Here is a 20,838-nt window from a genome sequence, read left to right as displayed (position 1 = left end):
CACGCTTTAGGAGCAATGTAAGAGAATGCCAGTCCTCCAGATCTGGTACTGTTTATGCGTGGGGTGTGTGTATGAGAAGCAACTGTTTAGGTAGGTTGAGCCTTTGTTCTGTAGTGCCTTTTATGTGTGCGAGAGGAGTTTGAAATGAGCACATTTGTGTATCGGGAGCCAGGAGAGCTCTATGACGTCTGGTGTGATGAGAGTTCTGTGTGGGAGGTTGTGATTGAGTCTGGCTGCCGAGTTCTGGATGGTTTGAAGTCTTTCTAGTGAGTTACTTGGTGTGCCCAGCATGGAGGGCGTTCCCTTAGACCAACTTCCGAGTGATTAGGACATGAGTGATAGTTTTTGAAGTGTTACTTGGGAGCCACTTCAAAATCATTTATAGGTCGTGGAAGCAGTGACAGCGTTGACTTGTGCAGTCATGTCCAGTTTGTGGTTAATGATTATTCTGATGTTCCTGGTGTGGGTGTGGCTCGAGTTCAGCTGACCATCAGCTGGAGTGCCATGGTGAGGTGTTCTTGCTGAAGATCACTACTTTTGTCTTGTCAGTGCAGATTTCAAGACAGTTGGCTTTCATCCATTTAGTCTCTTTGATCATGCAGACAGTGAACTGGTTTCTCGTGTTGGTGATCTTGTCTGAGAAGGAGAGTATGAGTTGTGTGTCTGTGGCATAGGAGAGGATGTGGATGTTGTGTGCGCAGATGACGTTGGCCAGAGGGATCATTTATGAGTGGAGAAGAGTGGGGCTAAGCGATGAACCTTGAGGCACTCCACAGATGAGTTTGCGGGCTTCCGAGAAGTAAGGTGCAAGTCTGACAGCATGTGTTCTATCCATTCAGAAGGAGCTGATCCAACAGAGAGTAGGTGCTTGGATGCCAATCTTTTACAGGCGTTTAAAAAGGATGGAGTGTCAGAACGTATCAAATGCTGCAGAGAGGTCCAAGAGAATGAGGGCTGCCATCTCTCATCTGTCAAAGATCATGCTGGTGGCGAGTGAGGTTTCTGTACTGTGCTTAGGCCTGAATCCAGACTGCTTGGCGTCGAAGGAGCTGATGGTTGCAGAGGTTGTTGGTGAGGTGTATGTTGATTAACTTCATTACTCCAGGAAAACCAGTGTTCAATGACAGTTATCCCCCAATGACTCAAGTAATGATCAAATGAGTATGAACATGGCTACTGGAATTATGTGACAGGAAAGGACCAAATTATGTGGCATGGTTAGCTAAATTATGTGGCGAGATAAAGCTAATTATGCACCACAATGAACCACATTTCGTGAAAGTACTGCTAAATTATTTTGTCATATTTACACCTGTTAACACTGTATGGGCGAGGTTTTACTCCATTAGTACTAGCTTAACACCAACATGCAGCAATAAGCAACAGAAACGTAAGCAGTAAAACCTTGCAAAGGGCCTTCCACTGCGTGCAGACATGTCACTGAGCTTTAGTAACTCTGCTAAGAGAAGCAGAGAAGACTTGAGGTTTGTTGAAGGCTGGAGCCTGAAGACATGGTGTGTTAAAGGCTAACTGTTGGTGGCTGTGTGGTCCAAAGTCCCAGGTATCGAGGGAGAAATGGTCAGTTGGACTATGTTGTTGTGGTGGATCGGAAAGCAAGTAGCTAGTATTAAGAAAAACTAGTGTGGAATGCATTGGTCCAAGAGCTGTGTTTTCGAACATCCAAGCCTAGGGCAGAAGTAAAAAAATCAAAGCTAGAGAGGGTGTCCTGGTGCATTGTGGACAAACTTCTTCGAAGAAAAACAAGTTGCAAACATTTGGACCCCACACCAGATGGCAGGAGTATGCAGAGCATGAATAACTACAGCAATACATACTATGAACACTGTGTTCTAGCGCAGCATAATCAGAACCGTTGAGACAAGACTGATCATGCTGACAGCTCAGACTGGAATTCAGAATGACTTTTTGTCAAGGCCCAACTACCCAGACAGACTTTGCCTTGCACATGTCTACATCCCTATTTCAAGCTGTTGTGTGTCTGCTGCTGGATTACCTCACTGCCTGCTGTCCTGCTAAAGTTCTGATAGGAGACTGATGAAAGACAACCTGCTACAATGTAAAAGACACGGAGAACCTTAAAGGTTAGGGACAGTTCAGTAGGCTTGGCTGAAGTGGTGTCTGGCATTCTTTTCAGGTCCCTAACATACAAACAAAATGTTTCCCTGTTTACTTGCTAATCACCGATAGCACTTTGCACAAATGTGTGTATGTTAGTTATATGTGTAGTTAGTACCGTGAATTTAGAATTTAGAAGGGTCATTTTTTTGTTTCATTTTGGTTCATTTGCATTAAGATGGTTGGGAGGAATCAGAGTTCAAAAACGCAGATCAGTCAACTACCACTGATTCTACGTACTGGACCCAGTAATCATTGGTCCATGGTTTTTGTTAAAGTCTTCTGTATTTTTGGAACTATGTAAAACCCAATTTGTGCCTCAAATGGGAGCAGTACATTTGACTATTAACAAAAACGATGTTATAGTTCATTACACAATGGATTGGAAGTTGCACAGATGTTCACAGTATCCCAATGCCTTGCAGAAAGGAAATATATACCCATACCACAACATGTACATGACCCTAACTCCAATATTCACTTGACATTAGATCATCTTTATTTGGATGATGAATACATGAGAATGGACAAGCAAGGAAACCACATGTTTTAAGAAAACACTTTTTACTGACACTATTCTCTTTTTAGCAGAACACAAAGGAAGGTAATTGCAGTCTATAGAACAAGTTGTAACACTTAAAATATAAGAAGGTTAAGTTTTTACTTGTGAATGTTTCAGCTTGCATTGCTAGCAGTTTATCTTTTACTGAGAGGCCAACTGAAAGACCTGACATCAAAGAATAACAGGCACGTGTAAAATCAAAGTCTGTTTTTTTACAAAAACGTGAACTTGTCAAGTTGATCATCATTGTTCTATAATATAATACTAGAAATTGTGCCCATAATGTTCAAATGCTGCGTTTGATGGCATTGGAAAATGGTACGCTAATAATTAAGTTCTTATTAATGTTTAGGACTGCATGCTTATGTGAAGCCATTCACATCAATACAAATCTGTTTAGAATAAGGAACTAAAGCTTTGCAATCAAGGACAAATTCTGCATATCGGTCATCAGGGGGAGCAGAAACGGCCACAGAATAGGATGTTGCGTGTTTTATTGTGCCTGATAAAGAACAGGAAAGGATGGTCTGCCATGAACCTAGGCACCCTTAGTGCACATCGCCTCATCATGATTGCTGCAGTTGCAGCAGCTGCTTCTGTGCCTTCCTCATTTACATCCACAAATGCCTTGTGAACCACCTTGGACAGGACCAGGTCATTGCTATCTGACATTCCAGAGAAATCAGATTTGACCACATCAAATGCATGGACCATTCCCAGGGTTATCAGAAATGATTTCAGATCATAATCCTCCTCCAGCTTAAAACGGGGTAAAAAAAGCTCAACTTCAGTTGTGTCCATCATTTCTGGATTTGTCCAATCTGCAAATTTCTCAAAATTAATTTCCCTTTCAAGCTGAAAAAGGAGACAAAAATGATTTTTCAATGCAAAACAGTCAAAATCAGCCTGAAAATATGAATGACTTAATATTAATTTATTAATTTCATGAAACCCATCATTTCATGAATTTTTGGAATGCAGAAACAGGATCCAACTGTTTCGACCATATAACCCTTCTATTACATAAAAATCAAAAAGGATGCCATAGAATAGAAATCTTTCACAGTACAGAGCAACTTTGCCTAGCAAAACCTTGTACACTTTATAAAACTAGGTAAAAAGAAAAATCCTCTTAATGCAAGTGCAAGAAAAAAACTATATGTGACAATGTTAAGCATTCAATATACACAGGTCACCTGTATTTTTTAACAGAATAATATTTCTGATGTCCTTTTTTCATTTAAAACCTCTCACAAAGTGGCATGCTAACAACTTTTCCAAGTGGTGGCATAACACAAACTCCATTTTACATTTGTTCTGTTCATCCTCTAAATGATACACAATATTAAAATAGCACATTGAGATTGTACATTATTCATACTTTCAGTACTACCTTTTCTGTAACTTCATTTCACACTTGTGAATTTGTAAAACGGGCCACATTTTTATTCCTTACTCTTCTGCAGCCACCATTATTTTTTTCCCATCAAATGGAACTTAACATTGCTGGAATTTTTATGTTCACCGCGTTAATGTTTTTAATAACGAATATTAAAGTTATACAATTCTAATTTTACAATCATAATCAACCAAAAATTATAATTTTTTCAATTTGTCAGCACTTAAATGTGTGACTTTTGTCGGCTATGGAGACACACCACATACAGATAGACAATAATAATTCCCAAAAGGCATTTGGTATATGAATTACTGTTTTAGGAAGTCTAATATATTAAATTACATATCATATTATTCATTATTACAAAATGTTACAGGCTGATCACCTTAGAAAGGGCAACCATAGACTTGTCAGTGTCTTTTTTCATTTCTTTTAGCATCTTTTCATCCTGGGGGCCTAACAGATGCTCACTATCGAAAGGGACATGCACAATTAAGAATTTCTGAGTCAGGCAGGTCTGGTGTTATTACATTTCCATTATGAAATGTCACAAAAAACATTAAATCTTCAAATCTTGTGGTGATAGTGTATCTAAATTATTTGGCCAACATTTTTTGTGATCGTAGTTTATATATGATTTTCTTTGTGGTATGCTGTAATTTAAGTACAGAGTCTGCAATGCAAAACCCTGTCTCGAAATGGAAGATGTGAGATTACTTGTCCGATAACTTGTTGAAAAATGTTTTAGTAACTTTAAATGGAGGCATTTATATTCAGTAATCCAGTAATCATCTTTAGCTCAGTTGACCACTGAAGCATTCAAAGAGTCAATAGGTTCTTAAGTACTTGATACTCCCAAATGTAATTGTAAATGGGAGCCCATTCAAAGGAAGGGGAGCACTTGACAGGCATATTAATAATTGTAAGGTGTGCCAAGCAGGGATATGTTTCTAGCAATTCAGGCAAAATATTGACAAGCAGTCAATGTGGATTATACTCTGTATCCAAATGCAATTCATGTTATTATAATAAAACATAGGGAGTGGTCAAAGGATTTCCTAAATTCTCATAAAATTCCACTGTGCAAACTATTTCCTCTAGAAAATTACCAATTTAACTTCTTTATTTTTACATTGGTAACATAATATGGGAGGGTGAATATAGTAAGGGGTTATAACTTTGAAACAAAGATAATAATCAATAACAAAATATCTACATTTTATGTTTAAAGCTTGGACCTACCTAAAATAATTGCAATTCTGCCCATAAAAGGGGGGGGGGGGTTACCCAAATACTTTACAAATTTATGGCACAGTAGGCTTGTGGTGTATCAGATAGGAAATGTAAAGACACATTCGTAGCAAAGAACAAACAAGAGATAAAAGAAAAAAACAATTCAAATCAGGGTTTAATTAAATCGGACGAGAGTGGGATTTTGGAAGGCAATTTAGTTTGCCAACAGGTATGTGGCCCAACTACACTGAAGGGACTAATCTAATAGTAGCTTTTGGTATAGTGGTGATAATGGTTGCCAGATTTATGCCTTTCTTATGAAGCATAGCATGGGGGATCCACACCAACATTCACCTGACTATGACAGAGAAATATAGCAAAGAAAATTACCCAGCAATTTGTATATAAATGCAATTCTTTTAACAATGCAATATGTATACAATTAATATAAAATATTCAATATGTGGTTTGAGAACAGTGTAACACACACACAAGGTTAAACAAGTTCTGGCAATGCCGATGGGTCTGGCTTTAGAGGAATGCTGCATCGTAATATGAAGCATTATAAGTAAACAGCACGAGAATAGAGATGTATTTCTGTATATTAACACTGGTGCAGGTTAAAAGATCAGGTGACAATTGCACAGTCAAGCCATACCTAAAAATCCATGTAAGTTAATGCCTGCCCTCCTTCCATCTAAGAAAAGCAACAACAATTATCTAGTTATCTAAGAAGCCTTAATAGTATGCCAATTGTATGTCTGTGACACTGTAAGTTCAAGCATAGACAAAGGCATAAATAAACAAAATGATCACCACGGCTGCCTCAAGGGCAATCACTTTTTTGTCAAAGCACACAACTTCTGCACAATCAAAAGGTACTTGTGACTCAACTTGGAGGTGGAGCAAAAGCCCTTCTCTAGTGATGATCACATAACTGTCTGGCAATAGCTGCACTTTCGAGTCAGACCAAGAAATAGTGTTTAGTAGGTATAGGATATTGGCAACTTTGGTAGTTGAGGGATCTTGAGAAACTGATGATTCAAATGGCTCGCGCCATACTGAGTAGCATACTATCCTGAGCCATAAAGATTTTCTTTTATTGCGTTCTGTTGTAAGATATTGCAGTTAGCCTTCCTCAAAGTATGATGGCGTTTTTTTTTTAAAGACAATGCCAAACAAATATTGCTAGTTGTTCTTTGTTTCCTAGGTTTTGTGCCGAATTAGAAGTAATATACATTCCATTTTCCTTGAAGGGAGTTCCATTAAAGAACTGGTTAGTAAGAGATGTAAAAGATAAGGCAGGGTCAAAGATTACCCACAGATCGTACATAAAAAAAACAGAGAAAGGATTTTGACCTAGAGAAGTGGACCAAATGAGGAAAATGCCACTGTTGGGTAGCCCACTAGAGAAGACCTTTTTGATTTCTACTCTATTTCAACATAGCAAGGGTGTATTAACCACTTGGATGCTAAGGGGTGTGCTAGAAGGACCATTGAATTTCCATTGAAATCAATGGAAACTCCATGACGAGCTGAGCTCGTCATGAGCGTCGAAGGGGTTAAAGAGCCTCTCTGTGATCTATTATCCATAAGGGATAAGCCCAGACTTATTCTCACTGAGAGTTGGATGAACTCTGGAAACATTTGGAATTTTAGGTTGTAGATGCTAATTTTGTATGTTAAAAGACATATACCTGCTTATATTAATTTGCAACTTTATTACCTTCCTAATTGCACTACAATATATTATTTTCAAGAGCTAAATCAGCTACACTGTTCAACCTGATGTGTTGAAATCGCTATATAATAGATAAGTTGTCTGACATTATAGAATTCCTAAATGATAAAAAAACAAGCATTTGCAATGCAATCGGTATCGCATTAGGAAAGTGTGTGCTATTGGTACTGTAAATGACAATTTGTTTTAATATGTGTTGTTTTTGAAAATATATAAATTAATAGCATTGTTATTTACAAAGCCAATAGCTTACACTTTCTTAATGCAATTCCTATTGGCTATGGAAATGCTTGTTGGTAGCAAGCAAGGACAGTGCTGTTGTGGTGCTGAGTGATGCTGTGGTGGTGTCCTAGAGTGATGTGGTGGTGTCCTAGAGTGATGTGGTGGTGTCCCCGAGTGATGTGGTGGTGTCCCCGAGTGATGTGGTGGTGTCCCCGAGTGATGTGGTGGTGTCCCCGAGTGATGTGGTGGTGTCCCCGAGTGATGTGGTGGTGTCCCCGAGTGATGTGGTGGTGTCCCCGAGTGATGTGGTGGTGTCCCCGAGTGATGTGGTGGTGTCCCCGAGTGATGTGGTGGTGTCCCCGAGTGATGTGGTGGTGTCCCCGAGTGATGTGGTGGTGTCCCCGAGTGATGTGGTGGTGTCCCCGAGTGATGTGGTGGTGTCCCCGAGTGATGTGGTGGTGTCCCCGAGTGATGTGGTGGTGTCCCCGAGTGATGTGGTGGTGTCCCCGAGTGATGTGGTGGCGTCCCCGAGTGATGTGGTGGCGTCCCCGAGTGATGTGGTGGCGTCCCCGAGTGATGTGGTGGCGTCCCCGAGTGATGTGGTGGCGTCCCCGAGTGATGTGGTGGCGTCCCCGAGTGATGTGGTGGCGTCCCCGAGTGATGTGGTGGCGTCCCCGAGTGATGTGGTGGCGTCCCCGAGTGATGTGGTGGCGTCCCCGAGTGATGTGGTGGCGTCCCCGAGTGATGTGGTGGCGTCCCCGAGTGATGTGGTGGCGTCCCCGAGTGATGTGGTGGCGTCGGCGAGTGATGTGGTGGCGTCGGCGAGTGATGTGGTGGTGTCTGCGAGTGATGTGGTGGTGTCTGCGAGTGATGTGGTGGTGTCTGCGAGTGATGTGGTGGTGTCTGCGAGTGATGTGGTGGTGTCTGCGAGTGATGTGGTGGTGTCTGCGAGTGATGTGGTGGTGTCTGCGAGTGATGTGGTGGTGTCTGCGAGTGATGTGGTGGTGTCTGCGAGTGATGTGGTGGTGTCTGCGAGTGATGTGGTGGTGTCTGCGAGTGATGTGGTGGTGTCTGCGAGTGATGTGGTGGTGTCTGCGAGTGATGTGGTGGTGTCTGCGAGTGATGTGGTGGTGTCTGCGAGTGATGTGGTGGTGTCTGCGAGTGATGTGGTGGTGTCTGCGAGTGATGTGGTGGTGTCTGCGAGTGATGTGGTGGTGTCTGCGAGTGATGTGGTGGTGTCTGCGAGTGATGTGGTGGTGTCTGCGAGTGATGTGGTGGTGTCTGCGAGTGATGTGGTGGTGTCTGCGAGTGATGTGGTGGTGTCTGCGAGTGATGTGGTGGTGTCTGCGAGTGATGTGGTGGTGTCTGCGAGTGATGTGGTGGTGTCTGTGAGTGATGTGGTGGTGTCTGTGAGTGATGTGGTGGTGTCTGTGAGTGATGTGGTGGTGTCTGTGAGTGATGTGGTGGTGTCTGTGAGTGATGTGGTGGTGTCTGTGAGTGATGTGGTGGTGTCTGTGAGTGATGTGGTGGTGTCTGTGAGTGATGTGGTGGTGTCTGTGAGTGATGTGGTGGTGTTTGTGAGTGATGTGGTGATGACTGTAAAGTGTCCCGTGGAAAGGGATCTGTGAAAGTGCTATTCAGCCCCAATTCTAATGACGGGGCCAAGGACAATAGGACACCCGTAGATATACTGTAAAATTGCAGCAAAAACCCTACACCTCATAGGTTGAGAACCTACACCTGATACGGTGAGGAAGGAATTAAGTAATTTTTGGTTTCATTATTTAAAGTTTATAGACAAGATGAAATCCAATAAAAATGTAGTGTAAGTTATGATTCAAAAGAGAATAGATAACACAATTTCCCAGGCTGTCACTGAGCCTTGCAAGACCAAAACACGTTAGACACAGGGGCAAGAGAATCACTGCTTAAAAGCATCAAGCTTCAGAAAGACATAATCTCACTGTACAAATATTGAAGGTCAGACAACACATGGTCAAATCACAATATGGAACCTGCTTCAAATTCCTTTTCAACTGAGCTAAGTTGGCATTAAGTTTCGACCAAGTCAATATTCGCTAAATGAAGGAATTTTACTGATCAACAAAATTATCTATGAACAAGTTCAATTACTTTTCCACTCACTCAAAAAAGCACTGCAGCCCTGGCCATGATGTGAGGAAGTACAAAACAAAATACTCAAGGAGAGCCAAACAAGCCTGGATTCCATGGAAAACCAAGACCTACCAGGACACCTCATTGCAGACAAGCAGCAGCATCTAACACTTAAAGTAGCAACTTTTTTAATACAGTCAACTTAAGCTCCACGAAATACCTATGTCTATGAAGGGTTCCTTAAGTAAGTCATGAGTGGATGAAGGAATTTAATAAGAAAACAAGATGATCTGCTAATAGCAATGGCCTTGGAGCCAAATTAACCTTTTCAAAGAAAGGCGCTGTCCCATCAAGATAGGATATACTGTGTATTTCATGGTGTAATCGGACAGATTATGTTTACGGATACAAATTACAAAGACATTGACTCAATTCAACTGTACTAACTAATAAAGAAACAGGAGATGCAGCCACTGGTCTACAACTGAGCACCTAAATTTGGGCCTAGAGACATGCAAACAGGTAGCTCAGGTGCAGGACAATCTGTATAAATGTCATCAGTTTCACTTACTTTTGTCACCCCTTAGCCTCGGAACTCTCTGGATCACCTCTCTCCACATGCCATCTACAGTCCCTACATCTTGAGCTATATTTTTAGCCACATCCGGCATTTACTACAAGCAGAAATAAATATGTATATATATATTTTTTAAAGCCGTAATCATTCTAGTTTTAAATGCTGATTGACATGTACATGTCTCCGCGGAGTAAACAGGCACAACAGCTAAGTTTAAGATATGTGCATCGGTCGCTGAGCTTGGATCATGCACAGAAGTAAAGACTGGGGAAGCGGGGCAGATCTGCGAGAACAGCGCTACATCTTTAAGCTCAGTAAATTAATTCCGACTTTTCTTCAGTTTTTAATACCAGCCATTTTATCAGAGTCGTGTGCTGAAAGTTGCCAGTTATGTAGACAGTTAATTCTCGCCATTTTAAAGGAAGTAAAATAACACTACATCCTCTAGAATTCACTGATTTCAGAAATCAAATGTTAAATGAAACCCAGGACTGGAACAGTGATGCCCTGTAAACCAGACAAACTGTCAACTATTCTCATGCTGCCTGTGGGACCCCCATCTGTTCAGCGTCCCTCCTACAGGCTACAGCGGGCGCTCAGCTGCATGCTGCATGGCCAGCTCTGCGATGTCCTTCTGGCTGAAGAGGTAGGTCTTGGAGCTCAGCCACGTCTGCAGCAGCTGAATGACCACGGCCAGGGCTGCCAGCGCTGCCCGCAGTGCCCGGGAGCTGAGTACAGCCATGCTGCAGCCGGAGAGGACCTTGGGGTGCAATGCTCAACCTGCAGCGCGCGCTGACTCCCTTTCCCTGGCGCAGACGGCACACGCCCTAGCGCGAGACGGGAAGAGTGGCCACAGAACGGGGGCTCCGCGCGCACGCGCCCAGCTTGACACGGGCCGCCTGGAGACGTACCGAAAGTCTAGCACGCACAGGTTACCAGCTGCCAGTCGTGGAAGAGGTACCAGACAATAAAAGCCCCTGAATGGCAATGTGGTGCAGGGTGCAGCGTTTTTTAAAAACTGTAAGCCATAATGTACGGCAGAGAACGCCGCTGTGTAACACGTTTTAAAAATGAAAGTGTTCCTTTGCAATGTGAGTGGTGCTTATGTAAAGCACTCCAATACCATCGGAATAGAGTTTGCGCTACATAATTGAAGCCAAAAACTGTGAGAAAATAAGAAGTTGTGCTAAAAAAATGTGGCAAAAAAAGTATTAAATAAAAATCAAAGTGTTTGGAAGGCCATAAGGGGGGAGGGTGGGTGTCACGAGGGAGATTGCGTGAGCAGGGAGGAGGACATAGTGGGTTAAAAGGGAGGGGGGTGTTCAAAACAACAAAGGGGGTGGTGAATCTCAGAGTGTACAAGTGAATTGTAAGTGGTACTTGTGTAAAGCACTTCAATACCTTCGGGTCATGTCTGCGCAACATAAAGGCGCCAACATATAAAAAAAATATGACTAAAAGCCCCTGAATGGCAATGTGGTGCAGGGTGCAGCATTTTTAAAAATCTGTAAGCCAACTTGTACAGCAGCTAATGCCGATGTGCAACATGTTTTCAAAATGAAAGTGTTCCTGTGCAATGTGAGTGATGCTCATGTAAAGGACTCCAATACCATCGGAATCGAGTTTGCGTTACATAGCTGATAATGGATTGGGTATTCTCGAAGCGTTTCCCTTTACCATTTACACTATTTTGTGCAAAAAGATTTCTTCTGCATTAATGGCTCACTGGCACACTGTTTATCGCAAAGTACGGAACCTCCGTTATTACTTACGGAACCTCCGTTATTACTGGAAGTGAAGCTGAGCATGTCGTCATGCAAAACAAGTAAACTCACCGCCGCAGCCCAGCTTCAACAGGAAGCCAGGCAACCTTTGTTGGGACGGGGGCGGGGCCGGACAAATACAGGAAGCAGACGGGATCCTACCCCGCGTTCCTGTGCCCGCCGGAAGATTTCCGTCTCAGCTAGCGGGGCTCCGATGCTCGTGGAGAGCCCCGCGGCCCCCGCCTGTTAACCAGAATGACCCACTGGCTGCCGAGGGACACGCGAGAAGAACCAGGTGAGTGGGGTGTGAGGGGGATGTGTGCGCGCGTGTGTCTGTGTGTGTGCGCGCGTGTGTGTATGCGTGTGTGTGTGTGTGTGTGTGTTAAGAGACCGATGACTGGTTGGTGGTGGGGGGGGGGGGGGGTGTACGCGAGTGTCTGTCTGCCTAGCATAGCATGACGCCACATTCTAGAAGATGCACGCGAAAGCTAAACAGCGCACACACAGCAAGCAGCCAGCAGCAAAAGCGTGCTCACGAGGACAAATCTGAGACAGCAGAAGCGCGTGGCCGAACGCTGTATCAGATTCCCAGGAAACTGAAAACAATAGTTGTCGAGCTAGACCGCATGCTACGCATGCGCAACTCTAGCTCGACCTAAAAAGAATGAGTTTAAAAGAATGCCTAAATACACAAAGGGGACAGACATCGCAAGTTCATTAGGTTGAAAACCTAATCTGCACTAACATACAGAAAATATAAATCATTTTAGATCCAATTTTGCACACAGTCACTACAGAAAAAATTAAAATAGAGAAACAAGCCTGACAAAACAGATTATGGGTTTCTGACCATGCAATATCGCTAAAGAACCCACGAAATTGAAAAACTCTAAAACCTTCCCACTAAAAGATGGAAAAGAGAAACAGCTAAATATTATGCTAAACTGTAACCGTGCACCTGTGTGGGGGACTCACCATTTTTACCTTAAAAATAAAAAAAGACTTCTGGAACATCTAAGGGCTATCAAGAGAAATTATTACGCATTCACAAGAGTTAAATACTATGACAAAGTACATGGTAACAGCATCTTCAATATCATGTACTGTATGAAGTCAGAAATCAAGAAAGAATTGAAAACAAAATAAAACAAAAACAAAAGACAATTGGAATCAGGCTAGATAATAAAAACAAAACCATTTCGGTTGAGTAACGATGATAAACTACACGTCTTTCTAGGAGAATAAAGCATAATAAGGAATTAGTCAGTACCAAAACAATTATAGGACAATCTTGTTAAATCGAAATCAAAAAGGAGACTATTTGGAAATCAAAATAGGATTAACACAATCCAATGAGAATCATTTTAAAATAGCAAACGTAAATTAGCCAATCCATTTGAGGAAAATATACCCATAGCAGAGACTTCAGGCTTAAAGAAATGTCCATGCGAATCCACAAATAATCATCTTGTAGAAAAGCAGCCAAAAAGAAAAAAACTATTAAAAATAATGCAAATTAAAACTAGCCACCTGTAGAGTAGCAAATATCACCAGAAGACTTAATTAAATGAACGATGAATGATCTAATTTTCCATGAAAGAAGCCTATTGTGAAATCATGATAAATTCCACATTTTCACAACATCTACCACAGTGCACTTAGGTGAGGTAATTACAAATACAGCCTATTGGATAAAAAAGGAGACTATTTAAGTTATAATTGAAAAGATATTGTGAGAAAGACCTTGTGGTATACACGTGTGAGAGTAGATCTTTGCAGTTATGAAATAAAGGGACCAACATTTCCTGAGTTCTATCTTCTTTACTAAAGGTGGTTTTGAAAGATATTTGGCATGGTTGATCCATTCAACAGCACTAACTGAACGCCGTGATGAAATAGCTTCTCTGCATTAAATATTAAACACGAAATTACTATTGGCTGTAGAATGGCATACTATTGTATGGATCGTGCAATATATTTTATAAATCTAATGCAACACCATATTATTTGGAATGCTCAAGTGATGGTTAGTATATGTGAGTATGTATGTATGCATACACATTTGGGACACATTCAAGTTTTGTTGTAATCCAGGGAGACATCCCAAAAATGTGTTGTATAAATAGGAATTGGACGATGTACTCCACTGTAATCAATTTAGTGATCTAAAGGCAAACGGCAGACAATTGTTCTGGGTCTTCTTTGGAATGGAGTACAGAACCTTATATACAGGCTTTAAGACAAAAGTAGTACCACTTTAGGATTAGGTACTATACACCAATGGTGGCTGATAATACTGAAAAAAAATTTGTGTGGTGTAATTTGAGGAAGCAAGCAAGCCTGACTTCCGAGAATTTCTTTTTTTTAGGGCAAATTGTGCGCAAATTGTGCGCTCACACATGTATTTTCTAAGAAGTCATACTTGAAAGGGCACTCTAGTAGTTTTTACACTACGTTAATGGTGTTCAAGCAAGCCTAGGATTCCTTAGGAGTGTTGCAGGTTTGCCCATCCCAAATACATGAGAAAATTATAGCAAAATGGTGAATCCTGCACCTATCCGATAATTGTTAGGACCAGAATTATACCAAAAAATTTTTACATCTTGCAACAGAAATGCAGGCTTCATTATCTGGGAATCACTTCCTCAAGAATAGAAAATTATATAATCCATAAGTCCAAATGGTTTTATCCTGTGGTACATACCTTCACAATAGAAATGTATATTCATGCTGTAATGTACATGAGCAGTGATATCAATGAGCCATTTGGGACTTATTATTTACATCAAGTGTATATCACCAACAAACCACTTCCCAATAACATGATCAAAAAGGCCTCAATAAGAAGATTCAGCTGATCAAAGAGTGCTACTCTTGCCCTCTGTGTACTGATTCCTATATTGCATTGTTGAATTATATTTATTGCAAAAGGAACAAATGATGTACGGAATTCTGAACAATGCAGACATTCACCCCTAGTTGCAAAGATCTGGGGTTTAATCCATCGTTCTTTTGCTCACCACGCCACCCCAATTTGGATCCAGCTATATGCAAATCAGTCTTGACCCTGTGCCTCATGGAAACAGTCCAGCTCGAACTGCCAAACCAGGTCCTCCCTGGACCAGAGACAAGCAACCTGGAACCGGTTTCTGGGTATCACCCCTCATCTGTGGGAAGACATGAGGTATGCGGTGCCCACGCCAAGGAGGAGTTCTTATGTGCTATGATAAATGCACTATCCATGGTCAAACATAGTACGGACATATGTGAATTGATCGAAACCCAAGACATAGATTGTTTGTTACAGAAACCTGGGCTAAGGAAGACTCTGGACCTGATTTAGTGGCAGCTACCCCTCTAGAGTACACTATTGCTAGTCTTGATCGATCGTTTCACAGAGGTGGGGGATTTGCTATCATTTAGAAAAACGCGTTCAACTGCACTTTGCACCCATTAGCTCAGACCCACAAGACACATGCGAGGTAGTGCAGTATAGACAAATAATACGCTTTTCCCCTGGCTCTTGAACTCAGTTTATCGAAGCCTGGGATTAAGTCCTGAAATCTTTTATTAGAAACTCTCTTTTCACTATATTGGTTGATTTTATCTTCTGTTTGGAAGATACGGAATGCATTGACGTTGCTTTTTAGGTCTCGCCTGTCGATGCGCATGCGCATCGAGCTTGCGAGACTATTGGGGCTTAAACAGTCTTTAACCAACTTGCAAGGAATCGTGGCGATTCCTTGCAGTGCCCGTGACATTCAAGCTTAATGCGCATGCGCTTAAAAGCGCGTGCACATGCCCCCAGCCGCCTGCCTGCCCCTGCTGCTTTCACACCCTCTCGCCGTCTGTTCCCCCTGCTGCGTCATCAAAGGCTTTCACGGCCGGCCGTGCTTTCAGTTTCACTGCCGGCCGGCCGTGTAAAGTGCACTTCAAAGGCCGCTCTCCCTGCTCCGCCCCCTGTAAGACTTCCCCGCCATCATCCGCTCCAGTTTAACAGCCACGCGGGATATTAGTTTCACTTTCACGGCCGTGTCATGCTTGTTGGGACTTTCATTTTGGTGAGTGAGTGAGCCTGCAGTCATCAGCCTTATTTAAGATTAATTGATTTTCTCAAAATAACAAGATGTTTGACCCTCTCCAGACTACTCGAACCCTGTTCCGCAGCTTCGAAGGCGAACTCTCTTGACGCGCCCTCACTTTGCTTTCACCGTGGCGCCATCTGGAGCATGATTACTTTCCCGCTTCAGTTTCCTATCAGGCGCCATCTGTCTTTCCTTAGTTTATGGCTTTCCTATAACACTCGCAGGCACCTACCCCCTCCCTTCTCTCCCTCCCTCTTCGTCCGCTCCAGTTTAACGGCCACGCGGGAAATTAGTTTCACTTTTATGGCCGTGTCATGCTTGTTGTTTCGGCCGTGTGTCTTGTCTTCATTTTTTCTTTGCTCTCTGACGATCACAGCAGACCAGCTAATGTCTCGCTCTACCCTCCCCACACCAACACTTTGTCGCTTTCAGCCCGTTCTTGCAGATCAGCTCAAGCCTTGCGATGCTCTCCCCACACCATAACTTCCTATCGCTGCTTGGTTTACTTCTCCAGTCACTTCGCTATAGCCGCCTGCTAAGTAAAACAGGTAACCGGAGGCTACTTCTCTGTGCTTCCGAATTGCTGGAGCACATCAAGCCTTAAGTCTTGGGCTTGCCCCGTGATGCAGCCCCGACAACCCCGTTCCGGCATCACTGCCCTGTTCATCCCACAGATGGCTGATCCTCCACTCCTATCGCACGCGGACAGTGCAGTCAGCAGCAGGTACATACCAAACAAAACAGGTAACGGGAGGCTGGATCTCCATGCTTCCCGGACTAACTCCAGTTCCGTAGCCTTTTTCTAATGTTAACGCATGTATACCCCATAAATTATGTGTTCCTTGACTCACAATGCTAATAAACCTACCTAACCTTCCAGCGGAGCCACTTGAAGGAATGTAAACCGTGCAAAACATTTTCTTTCGGGTCACTGTGTTAAAACTATGTGCTGCGAAGCTCATTAAACCAGTTGCTAAAAAGTGCTTGAGAAAGTATTCAACAAACACAGAGCCGGTTATTACTTAGCTCTCGATTTCTTTTAATGAAGTCTTAGTCTGTTTCTCTCTAAGAACAAATTAAAACAAACTTCGGCGTCTCTACTCCTTTAATTATGTAGGCTGGCATCTTTCTGTGTGCAGCCACATTTGCTTCTTTCCACAGAACACTGTTAGAAACTCCTTATCAAAGGAGTTTTATTGCCTCCTTATTCAAACCGGAGTCGAAGTCAAAATGAGTGCATGGAAATGCTGCACAGAAGCAGGGTATTTAGAAAGTCAGCAGTCCATCTAACCTCCTTAGGATGCGATTTTGCTCCCGCATGCCCCATAATTATTCTTTCCTTACAATACTACGAGTACAACGTAGATTTACATAAAACATGTTTATTTACTACAAACAATACATAATTGTCATAAATTAACAAGCACTGGCGTTGCCAATAGGTCTCGCAGTAGGAAAGTTGGCGCTATTGGTTTTGTAAATGACAAAGCCCTTTATGTTTTGAAAATAAAAATACAAATAAAAGGCATTGTTATTTGCAATTGTAATAGCTCCAACTTTCCTACTGCGAGACCTATTGGCAACGCCAGTGCTTGTTTTTGTTTTTTAGAACTTATGAATAACTTGTTTTTTCCCCAAATCCAACTCCCCCACCCACACTGCCGGCTAAATGCTGGATGGAATCTTTGCCAATCACTCGGTCTTAGAGGTGGGCAATATTCTCCTGCTAAGCTGGTCAGACAACCTAGTGGTAACTTTTAGAATCATACTGCAGAAGGGAATAGAACAGACACAGCGTAAACCCGCATCTTATAGAAGTTGGAGTAAATTTTACTCCATAGATTTGGAATTAGCCCTCTGTGAAATACTAGTGAAAAAGAACAGGTTACAGGACCCTACGGCAGATGATTTCAATGTTTGGGTGAAGGCCACAACAAAACAAGTTTCTCCACTTAAATACAAGACTGCCACTAGAACTAAAGCACTCGCACTCTGGTTACCAGATGAGCTTAAAGACCTCAGACCGCAATGTCGGAAGCAAGAACGGAGGTGGAGGGCCACTCTCACTTCAGAGGAGAAATTAAAACAAAGTGCTGATTGCTACATACAACGCACCATTCTGGCTGCAAAAGAATATTACTATGCCAACAAAATCTGATCCACAAGCAACTCTCCCAACAAACTCTTTAAAGTGGTGAAAGAGCTCTCTACTCTCTCGGTCCAGCACTGGTTGAACTTGCAAAGCTTCTGCAATAACGGCACAGTTTATTTCAGAGATAAGATACTGAAGATCTTCTGGGATTTTAAGGTTAATGAGGATAGTCCTCCACTCACTATGGGTGCAGAAGTTCTCGTTGATCGGGATTCCATCACAACTATTTCCACTCTTCCCCCCATAACCTGCATGAAAGTAAAACAATCTTCTTATGCACCTAACTTCAGGCTCACCTGGGGAAACCTGTCCTCCCTAAGCCCCCACACTCGCCCCTGGGATTTACAACTTGCACCAGATCGGATTGCAACTTTTCTGGAAAGGATCTACAACCAGATAATTACTATGGAAACAGGCAGAAGTTATTCCCCAAAAAAAAGCCTGACGTGGTCCTGATGACCTTAAAAACTTGTGCCCAATCTTGCTCTTGCCTGCACTGGCCAAAATCTTTGAAAAATATATTAACCAGCTATTGGGCAAGTTTATCACCACCCCAAGACTTTCTGGATCCCTCACAGATTAGCTTCCAGAGTAGTAACAGGATTGAATTGTCACTGGTTGCTGCAGTAGATTCCATCAGTTGCCAGGTGGCTCAACGTGGCACGGCCATCTTGGTAATGCTGGATCTGTTAGCTGAATTTGATGAGATATCCCCATCCCGCTTGGTGCAAAAATGACACAAGCCAGGGTTGAAGGATAGCGCTCTGGACCTACTGGGTTCCTTTCTGACCAATAGAACGCAGACTGTCAGCTGCAAGGACTTCAAGGCAGAACAGTTTCAGCTCCTTTGTGGGGTTCTGCAGATGTCTTTTTTCCGCCCCACCCTGTTTAATTTTTGTGGCCCACTGGCAAAATTAGTTATTCAGCTTCTAGGTTCTATCCTATGCGAACGAGACCCATACCATTGCCTTTATATCTGATATGTTATCAGTTGCAGATAAAGTCAAAATCTGTAGGATGGATATCAGCATCTGGATGAAGGAGAACTGTCAGAAATTAAATGCTGAAGAGACGGATACCCTGGTCTTTTGGGCACAACATTTGGTACGGTCAGAGCGGTGGTGGCCAAAGGTGTGTGGTCCCTTACCTACACCAGTTGTCTTCACTAAAAACCTAGGAGTCATCTTTAACAATAACCTTACCTTTGATACCCAGGTAAATGTGATGCTTCCTCATCATTTAAACATTAATAAGTCCTCGCTCAACAAACTACAGTCATTTAAATTGTGACAGCCCATCTGGAATTCGATGTTCCTAAATGCCTTTCAGTTTGTTAGAAAGTGGGTGACTTTTAGAATGCTTGTATGGTCCATTAGGCGCAGGGGTAGTTACCCTCAAGGAAAGTATTTCACTGGTCCTCCCATAAGAGATAGCTGAGATCGTACTATCTGAGGAAGGTGCACATTCCTAGTTTTCAGAAGGCCAAAAGGGGGGGGGGGGGGTCACTCCTTTTCTGTAGTAGCGGCTAAAATGTGGAACACGCTGCCAATTCACATTGCTAGCTTAAACTCTCTAATGGCCTTCTTCAAGGAATTGAAAACTTGGCTATTCTTCCTTCTGTGACTGTAGTGCTGTGGACTCTCTTGGCAGCTTCTTCTCCAATGGTATCGCTTTGACGCCTATAGGCATAATGCGCTTTATATATTTAAATACAAATACAAGTGGATGGCTCTCCTGGAACAATACTTAAGTAGTGGAAGCTTGTTACACCTTTCGATAAAAAGGTGAGAAAAAGCTTATTAGCTTTGTGTACTCACACTAAATGCACCAAAGGGTTTAATGGCACTTCACAGGTTGTGCACCTCAATTTTGCATCATATTTACATTAAGTTTGGTAAGAAAGCAGGAAACGTGTTGTGTCACATGAGGTGCATATATATATACAGCAAATACTAGGATTTAACAGGATTGTTCACTTGATCATGTTCCCTTTCCTGCCACGTCATGCACCCTCCTATGTCTCGGTGTTCAGCTCCTGAAGTCTTCCCCAGTCTGCTTACTCAACCGGATACAGATAATACTTTTTTTGTATTATACCATTTCAGATTACCTTCAACTGTGCTGGGTACTAGAGCATATACTGCAAGCCCAGTGCTCTTAACGTCTTCCTTAACCCAAAGGATATTTCTTGTTTCTGCACCAATAGTTTAACCCCTTCCATGCTCATGACGGAATGGTTCCGTCATCAGCGTCTGTGCTCCGGTGCTGATGACGGAACATTTCCGTCATGAGCCAATACGCTTTTAAACCCTTCAGCACTGCAGCGAAATTCGCGCAGCACTGAAGGGGTTAAATCTGGGAAAAGAAAGATCCTCACATAATTCTAAGGTAATTTACTTTGAATACTGGCATTTTAGACCCCAAAGCTATATCTCTGTATTTCAAGAACCTTGCAAAAAGTTGCACGGGGTAATGCGGGCAGTGTAAGGGTGGCATTCTACTAATAAAGCATTTAGACCATACCTTCAAGCAGATATTGCTATATTAGGGACCCATTCACTTTCCTTCCACCAATACTGTTTGAGGAATCTCTGGACTCCTTAATGGCTTTCAATATAATGCCTAGGAAGTTGCAAAGGTGGTGACCAGGCCAGTAGGTCCACTGTAATCAATGACCATGTTTTTCTTTCTCCATGTAATATCAGTAGATTTTGTGTAATTGTATGCAGCAGTTACTGGTATTTCTAGACTTCCACTCACGGTTCCTATGCCTTATATTACATTTCCAACTGCACACAGTCAACCACATTGGCCCCACACTTTCTTCCTTTTGAGCAGTGGTTGGGAAAATAG

General features: G+C 42.5%; 1 protein-coding gene across 9 annotated transcripts in view; it reads right to left on the bottom strand.

Annotated features, from left to right (window-relative positions):
* LOC144829156 (serpin B6-like) overlaps window positions 1-20,838 on the bottom strand; it is a 245,315-nt gene that overhangs the window by 28,942 nt on the left and 195,535 nt on the right. For 4 of the 9 annotated variants that reach the window (XM_078688010.1, XM_078688008.1, XM_078688002.1 and 1 more), the window contains one exon: window positions 2,613-3,553. The exons of the other annotated variants lie outside the window; for them this stretch is intronic. In XM_078688010.1, coding sequence (XP_078544136.1) covers window positions 3,149-3,553 — 405 coding nt within the window. In that variant the 3' untranslated portion in view covers window positions 2,613-3,148. Of the gene's footprint in view, window positions 1-2,612; window positions 3,554-20,838 lie in introns of those variants that run through there. 9 annotated transcript variants of the gene reach the window in all.

Source organism: Lissotriton helveticus, chromosome 4_1 (genome assembly GCF_964261635.1).
Source record: "Lissotriton helveticus chromosome 4_1, aLisHel1.1, whole genome shotgun sequence".
Taxonomy (NCBI): domain Eukaryota; kingdom Metazoa; phylum Chordata; class Amphibia; order Caudata; family Salamandridae; genus Lissotriton; species Lissotriton helveticus.
This window is presented reverse-complemented; position numbering and strand designations above follow the sequence as displayed.